General features: G+C 43.7%; 1 protein-coding gene across 1 annotated transcript in view; it reads left to right on the top strand.

Annotated features, from left to right (window-relative positions):
* Window positions 1-7,121: 7,121 nt before the first annotated feature.
* Window positions 7,122-10,789, top strand: part of synpra (synaptoporin a) — a 175,300-nt gene continuing 171,632 nt past the window's right edge. The window contains exons 1-2 of the mRNA XM_078414560.1: window positions 7,122-7,260; window positions 7,455-7,520. Coding sequence (XP_078270686.1) covers window positions 7,243-7,260; window positions 7,455-7,520 — 84 coding nt within the window. The 5' untranslated portion in view covers window positions 7,122-7,242. The remainder of the gene's footprint in view (window positions 7,261-7,454; window positions 7,521-10,789) is intronic.

Here is a 10,789-nt window from a genome sequence, read left to right as displayed (position 1 = left end):
TGAGGATCCTTCATTGCTTCTACTCTGGGGCTGTAGAGAGTATCCTGTCCGGCAACATTACAGTCTGGTTTGGGAACAGCTCTGCCCAGGACAGGATGGCCCTGCAGAGAGTAGTGCGTTCGGCAGAACACACCATGGGAACTACACTCGTCCCCCTGCAGGACCTATACATCAGGAGGTGCAGATCCAGAGCAAGCAAGATCATGAGGGACCCCTGCCACCCCAGTAACGGACTGTTCCAGATGCTACGATCAGGCAAACGCCTCCGCTGTCACGCTGTGAAAACGGAGAGGATGAGACGGAGCTTCTTCCCACAGGCCATCAGGACTGTCAACTTTTATAACTCCAGAGACTAAATTTTTGTCGACACTAATAGTAACTTATTAACTTTATTTATATGCTGTAACTGTAATTCTTTTTGTGCACAACCCGCAGGCATTGCCACTTTCATTTCACTGCACATCGTGTATGTGTATGTGACAAATAAATTTGACTTGACTTGATCTCTGCCTTAAATATATCCACTGACTTGGCCTCCGCAGCCTTCTGTGCCAAAGAATTCCACAGATTCACCACCAGAATGTCCTTTAATCTGAGGCTGTGACCTCTCTTCATAGACTCTCCCACTAATGGAAACATCCTCTCCACATCCACCCTATCCTAGCCTTTCACTATTCCATACATTTCAATGAGGTCTCCCCTCATTTTTGAAATGTGTTTGAAATGGAATGAGAAACCAGTGGAAATAATTGGTAGTTCAAGCATGTCAGAGAAACAGTTAACAACTCAGATCGAAGTCCATTCATTAGATGAGAAATTGATAAATGTGGTGTCAGCAATGTCTACCTTTGCAGAACTTTTTAGACAATAGACAATAGACAACAGGTGCAGGAGGAGGCCATTCGGCCCTTCGAGCCAGCACCGCCATTCAATGTGATCATGGCTGATCATTGTCAATCAGTACCCCGCTCCTGCCTTCTCCCCATACCCCCTGACTCTGCTATCCTTAAGAGCTCTATCTAGTTCTCTCTTGAATACATTCAGAGAATTGGCCTCCACTGCCTTCTGAGGCAGAGAATTCCACAGATTCACAACTCTCTGACTGAAAAGGTTTTTCCTCATCTCAGTTCTAAATGGCCTACCTCTTATTCTTAAACTGCGGCCTCTTGTTCTGGACTCCCCCAACATTGGGAACATGTTTCCTGCCTCTAACATGTCCAACCCCTTAATAATCTTATATGTTTCGATAAGATCCCCTCTCATCCTTCTAAATTCCAGTGTATAGGAGTGGCATCATTCAGTCTACAGTAATGTTTTGATATTTCTAAGTGATGGGATGTTTTAATACTGATTTTTAGCCATGATCTCAGTAATCTTTAGTTTAGTTTAGAGATACAGCGCGGAAACAAGCCCTTCGGGCCACTGAGTCCGCACATATTAACGCCATCCTGCACATGCGAGGAACAATTTAACATTTATACCAAGCCAATTAACCTACAAACCTGTAGGTCTTTGGAGTGTGGGAGGAAACGGAAGATCTCAGAGAAAACCCACGTAGGACACGGGGAGAACGTAACATATTCCGTACAGACAGCACCCGTAGTCGGGATTGAACCCGGTTTTCTGGCGCTGTAAAGCATTAGCTCTACCGTTACGCCACCGTGTCGCCTATTTACTGAATTTATTCAGCACACTGAAATTTAATTAAACCACGGTCCAACATCAAGTAAGGATCAAGTCCTAGATCCAAGTGTGAGAAGAAATTTTACCGATGAGAGAAATTTCACTTCTTCACTGACCACAAATTCCAGACCAAAATGTTATATTCTGCAGCTCATGCAACCACACCTCAGACAGCAGTAATCCAGGAAATACGTTGGTATTGCTAGCACCAACAGATTGATTCACACTTCACCGTTCACATACTGGGCAATGAACACATTGCAACTCATAATTTTTCCCCCCAATCTGCCGAACTCCAAGAGTATTGGTGGCATGGTTGAGCAGCAGTAGCGTTACTGCCTTATGGCGCTAGCAACCTCGGTTCGATCCTGACTACGGGTGCTGTCTATATGGAGTTTGTACGTTCTCCCCGTGACCTGCATGGGTTTTCTCCGAGATCTCCGGTTTCCTCCCACACTCCAAAGATGTGCAGGTTTTTTAGGTTAATTGGCTTGGTTTTCAGTGTAATTTATCCCTTGTTGTGTGTAGGATAGCGTTAGTGTGCAGGGATCGCTGGTCGGCGTGGACACGGTGGGCCGAAGGGCCAATTTCCTCACTGTATCTCTGAACTAAACTAATCTAAGAGTGTTTAATTGACATTTAATTGTCAAGGAAACAATGAAATTCTTACTCATACCTGCATAATAGGCCTGTAACACAAGACACAATGATAATATATAACAAACAAATATTTAATAAATTAATAACCTCAATACAAGTGCCATAAAAAGCCTGACATCCTTAGTGTAGTCCATATACATTGCTCCCCTGTGCTGCAAGATTATCATTAACTAAGCCAACAAAATTTGTTTTTCAGGGTTAATGTGGATAAAACTGTGCACTGGTTTAAAATGAAAGGCCATAGCATAATTGCTTGGAAGTGTGCACTTGTAAAATCTGTTGTAGTCATGCCGAGATCGGGTCCCAATCTGCAACACCAAGCTGCCGGAACAATGGCGCAGCGGTAGAGTTGCTGCCTCACAGCGCCAGAGACCCGGGCTCGATCCCACCTACGGATGCTTGTCTGTATGGAGTTTGTACGTTCTCCCCGAGACCTGCGTGGGTTTTCTCCGAGATCTTCGCTTTCCTCCCACACTCCAAAGACACACGGGTTTGTAGGTTAATTGGCCTGGTATAAATGTAAATTGTCCCCAGTGTGTGTAGGATAGTGTTTGTGTGCGGGGATCGTTGGTCGGCGTGGACTCGGTGGGCCGAAGGGCCAGTTTCCTCACTGTATCTCTAAACTAAACTAAGAGTGTGTAATTGTCATTTCATTGTCAAGGAAACAATGAAATTCTTACTCATACCTGCATAATAGGCCTGTAACAACGCAGACCTTTGTGGGCCGAAGGGCCTGTTTCTGTGCTGTATCTCTAAACTAAACTAAACTAAAAGCTGCAGAAGTGCAACAATAAACTGCTATAAAATGTGGGTCAAAGAAGGGTCTTGACCCAAAACATAACCTATCCGTGATCTCCAGAGATGCTGCCTGACCCGCTGAGTTACTCCAGCATTTTGTGCATTTTTTTATTTGGTAAACCAGCGTCTGCAGTTCCTTGTTTCTCCCTCTTGAGAGATTCAGACCTTTGTGAACCAGAATCCCCACACCTTTAGGGACCTGGCCAATTTGCAATGTTGCGGAGGAACCTAGAGCTGCTTTTGATTTCCCAAGGACCCAGTGAGCTGAAACAAACAATTTAACTGTGACCAGCTTCACACATCTGTGCAACAATTGATTGGGCCACACTCACAGCAACCCGATGCAATCCTCTTTCAGAAATGCTCGGTTTAAAGATCGCCACTCTATCATGGAAGATAGACTCAAAATGCTGGAGTAACTCAGCGGGACAGGCAGCATCTCTGGAGCGAAGGAATGGGTAACGTTTCGGGTTGAGACCCTTCTTCAGACTAGTCTGGGGAAAGGGGAGTGAGAGATATAGACGATGATGAAGAGAGATAAAGAACCATGAATGAAAGGTATGCAAAAAAGTAACGATGATAAAGGAAACAGGCCATTGTTAGCTGTTTGTTGGTGCGATTTGGGTGGGGGAGCGACAGAGAGAGAGGGAATGCCGAGGTTACTGACTCAGTCTGAAGATGGGTCTCTACCCGAAACATCACCCATTCCTTCTCTCCAGAGCTGCTGCCTGTCCCGCCGAGTTTCTCCATAATTTCGTGTCTATCTTCGGTGTAAACCAGCATCTGCAGTTCCTTCCTACACCACTATATCACGGCCTGTCCAAAGATACTCATCCTTGGACAGGTGTATGAATGCCCACTTCTATTGTAAAATCACTGCTGCTGTTATTACTCTTCTTACTCAGCGCGGAAACAGGCCCTTCGGCCCACCGAGTCCACGGCTGATCAGTGATTCCCGCACACTAATATTATCCTTCATACACAAGGGACAATTTACATTTATACCAAGCCAATTAACTTACATGTACATGTGGAAGGAAACCAGAGATCCCAGAGAAAACCCACGCAGGTCACGGGGAGAACGAACAAACTCCATACAGACAGCACCTGTCGTCAGGATCGAACCCGGGTCTCTAGTGCTGTCAGGCAGCAACTCTACTGCTGCGCCACCGTGCCACACAATGCAGGAGGAACTCAGCCGGTCATGCAGCATCTGTGGAGGGAACGCACAAATGACGTTTGAGGCTGGGAACCTTATGCCAGGCTTTAAGACATTGATTAATATCGCTTCAATGTTATATCTTTGCACCAAATAAGGTCATAAGGTTATAAGTAGAATTAGGCCATTTGGCCCATCAAGTCTTCTCCACCATTCAATCATGGCTGATCTATCTCTCCCTCCTAACCCTATTCTCCTGCCTTCTTCCCATAACCTCTGACACCCATACTATTCAAAAATCTATCTATCTCTGCCTTAAAAATATCCACTGACTTGGCCTCCACAGCCTTCTGTGGCAAAGAATCCCACAGATTCACCACTCTCTGACTAAAGAAATTTCTCCTCATCTCCTTCCTAAAAGAACGTTCTTTAATTCTGAGGCTATGACCTCTAGTCCTAGACTCTCCCACTAGTGGAAACATCCTCTCTACATCCATTCTATCCAAGCCTTTCACTATTCTGTATGTCTCAATGAGGTCCCCCTCATTCTTCTAAACTCCAGCGAGTGCAGGCCCGGTGCCGACAAACACTCATCATAGGTTAACCTACTCATTCCTGGGATCATTCTTGTATCTTGATACTCTATCTGTGTGTTGTGGATGACTTGTTTAGTTTAGTTCAGTTTAGTTTAGAGCTAAAGCATGGAAATAGGCCCTTAACGGAAATAGGCCCTTCGACCCTCTGGGTCCACGGAAATAGGCCCTTCGACCCTCCGGGTCCACGCCGACCATCAATCCACGCACATTAACGCCATCCTACACACACCAGGGACAATTTATATTTATAGCAAGGCTGCAAACCTGTATATCTTTGGAGTTTGGGAGGAAACCCACGCGATTTCAAAAACCCACGCGAGGAGAACGTACAAGCTCCGTACAGACAGCACCTGTAGTCAGGATTGAACCCGGGTCTCTGGCGCTGCAAGACAGCAACTCTACCGCCGCGCCACTGTGCCGCCCATGGTTATAATTGTGTGGAGTATTTTCCCCCTCTCTCTATCCCTCTCTCCACCCAACTTGCACCAGCTTCTCGTTTACACCCTACACACAGCTAATAATGACCTGTTTCCTTTATCATTGTTACTGTTTTTGCATATATTTCATTCATTGTTCTTCACCTCTCCACATCACCATCCATATCTCCCGTTTCCTTTATCCCTAACCAGTCCGAAGAAGGGTCTCGACCCGCAACATCCTTCTCTCCAGAGATGCTGCCTGGCCCGCTGAGGTACTCTGGCTTTTTTGTGTCTATCTTCTGTTCATCTTTTCTTTTTTAGTTTAGTTTGGTTTAGGGATACAGTGCAGAAACAGGCCCTTTCGGCCTACCGGGTCCGCGCCGACCAGCAATCCCCGCACATTACTATCCTATACCCACTAGGGACAATTTTTACATTTACCAAGCCAATTAACCTACAAACCTGTACGTCTTTGGAGTATGGGAGGAAACCGAAGATCTCGGAGAAAACCCACACAGGTCATGGGGAGAATGTACAAACTCCATACAGACAGCACCCGTAGTCAGGATCGAACCCGGGTCTCCGGTGCTCTATTCACTGTAAGGCAGCAACTCTACCGCTGCGCCACCGTGCCGCCCTGAATACTGGATAGCACTCAACAAAAGCTAATCACTGCACCTCGGCATATGTGGCAATTACGACCGCGGTGGCGCAGCGGTAGAGTTGTTGCCTTACAGCACTTGCAGCGCCGGAGACCCGGTTTCGATCCTGACCACGGGCGCTGTCTGTACGGAATTTGCACGTTCTCCCTGTGACCGCGTGGGTTTTCTACGTGCACTTTGTTTTCCTCCCACACTCCAAAGGCGTGCAGGTTTGTAGGTTAATTGGCTCTGTATGTGTTTGTGTAGGAAAATAACTGCAGATGCTGGTACAAATTGAAGGTATCACAAAATGCTGAAGTAACTCAGCGGATCAGGCAGCATTTCTGGAGAAAAGGAATGGGTGACGTTTCGGGTCGAGACCTTTCTTCAGACTTCTTCGACCCGAAACGTCACCCATTCCTTCTCTCCAGAGATGCTGCCTGACCCGCTGAGTTACTCCAGCATTTTGTGATACCTTCTGTGTGTATGTGGGTGAGACAGTGTTAAAGTGTGCGGGGTGATTGCTGGCCGGTGGGCCGAAGGGCCTGGCCTGCCACAGTTTAAGAATAAGGGGTAGGCCATTTAGAACGGAGATGAGGAAAAACTTTTTCTGTCAGAGAGTTTTGAATCTGTGGAATTCTCTGCCTCAGAAGGCAGTGGAGGCCAATTCTCCGAATGATTTCAAGAGAGCTAGATAGAGCTCTTAAGGATAGCGGAGTCAGGGGGTATGGGAGAAGGCAGGAACGGGGTACTGATTGAGAATGATCAGCCATGATCACATTGAATGGCTGTGCTGGCTCGAAGGGCTGAATGCCCTACTCCTGCACCTATTGTCTATTGTCTATTGTTTTCTGCGCTGTATCTCGAAAACTAAACTAAAATAAACCTGACGGAAAAAAAATCAATGTGAGCCATTCGGCCCTTTCTGACAAATTCTAGCCCAGGAACTTTGACCCCCCCCCCCTCACTGGTCTCTTAGCGACGCGCTCCTGGCGTTGCTAGGCAACAGAGGCGTTGGGTACCACCGTCCAATGGGGAAAAACGAGGGGGGCCACGGGCCAATAGGAAACGCTGGCCGCGCTGTTACTAGGGCGGATGGGAAGCAATGGGAAGGAGAGCCGCCCCCTTCCGTCCGTCTTCGGCAATCTCCGGCAATCTCCGGCGGCGCCCGAAGCCGCCAGAGAGCTACATTGCGAAGAGTGGCAATAGCGGTAGCTCATTGTAGCCTGTACACCTCGCAACATCAGCAGCTCCCCCCCTCCCCACACATACACAGCTGCACTAATATGGATATCATCAACCAGGTAAGGCTCGACTCGCACCACCACTTCCACTCAACTCAAGTTGCTTTTGCTGTAACAACAACAACAAAAATAACGAATATATATGTATATAAAATGTGATGGTTTTCCCCATGTGTGTGTGTGTGTGTGTGTTTATAACCGCTCTCAAATGTTTCTCTTTCTTTTTTATTGTTTTGCACTTTATTCTGCTCCAGCTTGTAGCATCTGGTACGTTTCGTGTGGCGAAGGAACCTCTGTGTTTTCTGCGCCTCCTGGAATGGGTAAGTTTCAGAGGGAAAGAGACCCACTTGTGACATTTCTGGAAGGGTGAGACGACGACGAGGACGGAAGGCACTGCTTTCTGCTTGTTTTTTAAAAACAAACTTATTTATTTGTCTGGATTAAAGTCGGATGCGGCGCGAAATTTGCCATCAGAATGAACAAAAACACAAGTAAATGTCTGTTTCATTCTGCTGGGTTGGAAGTCGCGTCTGTGATTTTTGCAAGAGAAACGATTTAATACAAAGCAAGCGGTGCCGCCCATTCCCCTCACCAGTTTGTCGCTCCAGGCGAGGGTCTGTGGCGAATGGTTGCATCAAACTAGTACATCAAAATTATATCAATATATTTTTTAATCACATTTAATTGCAAAAGTCCAGATTACATTATTGAGCGCCAGTAATTGATAACCAGAATGATTTTTGACGTTAGATTTCGGTAATAGGAATAAAAGCATGTCTTGAATCTAGACACGAGACTTACGTTAAACGTTATCATTTGTCAACCGATTTAATATTATATGTTTACTCTGATGTTCAGCAATTACATGCATTACATATTGACTTTAGAACCAAGCATTTTTGATAGTTTTTCTTAGCCTCAAATTCCCTAACGATATGGAAAAGAACGTGGAATATTTTTGTTCATTAAATTATGTTAGAATCGCTGTGAATTATATATTTGTCTATAAAATGTGATCATTTCCTACATGACCGATACGTTAAAGGAAATGATTTAGGGAATTAGTAAAATTAATAATATTTGTTTTTCAGAAGGTATTTTTAATTCCTTCTGAAGATTAGAGTAGAGAGAATGATGCAGGTTTAGATGACAGTGAACAGTGATTTATTTCCAGTTTGGTTAACATGCCCTGGAGCTGTGGTCTGGACCGACCGATTTGTTGTTGACGTGCAGTCGTAATGAGAATCCCCTGGTTGGATTCATTTGCCTTAAAAAAAAAATCTGCATTTCAAAATTTGGAAGAATATTGTTACTTTGAAAACTCTTATCAAAATTACTCCTCTGTCGTTTTAGACTAGAGGATATTTGGGAAATAAGAGCTTCTCGTTGTGTGAATAATGTCATTTGTGGTGTGACTTTTTGGTCTTGTGGGGTATGAAATGACGTGGGATTTATGATTCAATCACGTTAATTTTCTTCCTAACTACATCTAATTTATTTACCACATGAAAAAGTAATTGTATAATTGAAGGTTGGATTCTGTTATTAACCCTTTCTGGTTTTTAAAATGGATAATGAAATATATTTTGTAAACCAAGTGGAAAATATATATTATAATTTTATGTATGAAACAATATTGCTTTTTTTTCCCCATAGGGGAGATATAACATTCTCTTAAAGCTATTCTGATTTGCAAAACAGAAAATAAAAGATTTGTGGTTTAAGGTTCATCCTCAGTAAACTCTTTTATACTTTGATTCCTTATTATGAACCACTCACTGGCATCAAATTGGTATATGGAACATTTTATATAATATATATATTCATATATCAAGAGTGTTTTATTGCCACATGTCCCAGATAGAACAATGAAATTCTAACTTGCAGCAGCACAACAGAATATGTACACTGTAAACAATATAAATGTGATCAAATATATAATATAAGAAAATATATTAAGAACCATATACATTAAGCAGACCATGACAGACTTTTCAGCTCGAGATTGTGAAAAGGAGCAGTTATAGTTGGGGAATTTGCTGCAAAAATACTTGAATGCATTTCTGCATCAAATGACATTGCAATTCCCTGAATGACAAATGAATGCTGCCACATACCTGGCCCTGTACATGTTGTTCTTGAAAGCTGTAATGTAAACATTTATGATGCACCACATGACTGATAATTAGCAGAACCTTTGGCATTGGCTTTATCATCAACTGATTTAAAAAAAAAATTGAGATTGAGATATGAAGTAAGTTTTTAATAGATTAAATAATCGCATGTCTGTGGCATTTTAAAGTTTGATTTTCAATAGACAACAGACAATAGACAATATGTGCAAGAGGAGGCCATTCGGCCCTTCGAGTCAGCATCGCCATTCAATGTGATCATGGCTGATCATTCTCAATCAGTACCCCGTTCCTGCCTTCTCCCCATACCCCCTGACTCCGCTATCCTTAAGAGCTCTATCTAGCTCTATCTTGAATGCATTCAGAGAATTGGCCTCCACTGCCTTCTGAGGCAGAGAATTCCACAGATTCACAACTCTCTGACTGAAAAAGTTTTTCCTCATCTCAGTTCTAAATGGCCTACCCCTTATTCTTAAACTGTGGTCCCTTGTTCTGGACTCCCCCAACATTGGGAACATGTTTCCTGCCTCTAACGTGTCCAACCCCTTAATAATCTTATACGTTTCGATAAGATCTCCTCTCATCCTTCTAAATTCCAGTGTATACAAGCCTAGTCGCTCCAATCTTTCAACATATGACAGTCCCGCCATTCTGGGAATTAACCTAGTAAACCTACGCTGCACGCCCTTTCACCTTGATGTGTTTGTGTGTTGGTGGTGGGGTGTTTTGTTTTGGTTGTGTATGTGGGGGGGGGGGGGTGTGGGTGGGGGAAATCTTTCTTTTTTTTTTTAGGTCTCTTCCGCGGGGCCTTCCATCGCCCGGCGCGGCTCGGCCGCGGGACTGGCCGCGCCGTTGTGTTTGGCTGCCTGCCACTGTATGTTTCTTTTTCTTTTTTTCCTAATCAGATGCGCAGCACTTTGGTCAACGTGGGTTGTTTTTAAATGTGCTATACAAATAAAATTGACTTGACTTGACTTGACATCTAACATGGACACAGGTTTGGTATGAGTTGGTTTCTCTTTTTTTTTGTGTTAACCTACAGTGTTAATTGTTCAGTCTGGGAGGCAAGGAAAAAAAAAAGATTATTTTCCATTTCAATTAATTTCATTCATTCCTTCCAACAACTAACCATGGAACAGATTAGAGCCAGTTCTCTTGGTTCGTTTAGCTGGAGGAGGGATATTTTGACAACATAAGTCAGAAAAGTAAATCCTAAAACTCCAGAAGCTCTCTTGCTTTTAGCTCACATGATCACACAAACTATTATCAAAGAGCACATTTTGCTTATTAGTAATTATTCATGCATTCTGATAAATTATCCATAGGATTAAAAAAACTTTAAATTGTTCAGGTTTTGTACATATTGCTCAATGTTAAGATTCATTGTGAATATAATAGGTTAGGTTTAACTCAGCATCTAAAACTATCCAATTATATTCACAACAAATTTCAAACTT

Source organism: Rhinoraja longicauda, chromosome 17, assembly GCF_053455715.1.
Source record: "Rhinoraja longicauda isolate Sanriku21f chromosome 17, sRhiLon1.1, whole genome shotgun sequence".
Classification (NCBI taxonomy): Eukaryota; Metazoa; Chordata; class Chondrichthyes; order Rajiformes; family Arhynchobatidae; genus Rhinoraja; species Rhinoraja longicauda.
Note: the sequence above shows the minus strand (reverse complement) of the source record. Positions and strands in the feature narration are given on the sequence as shown.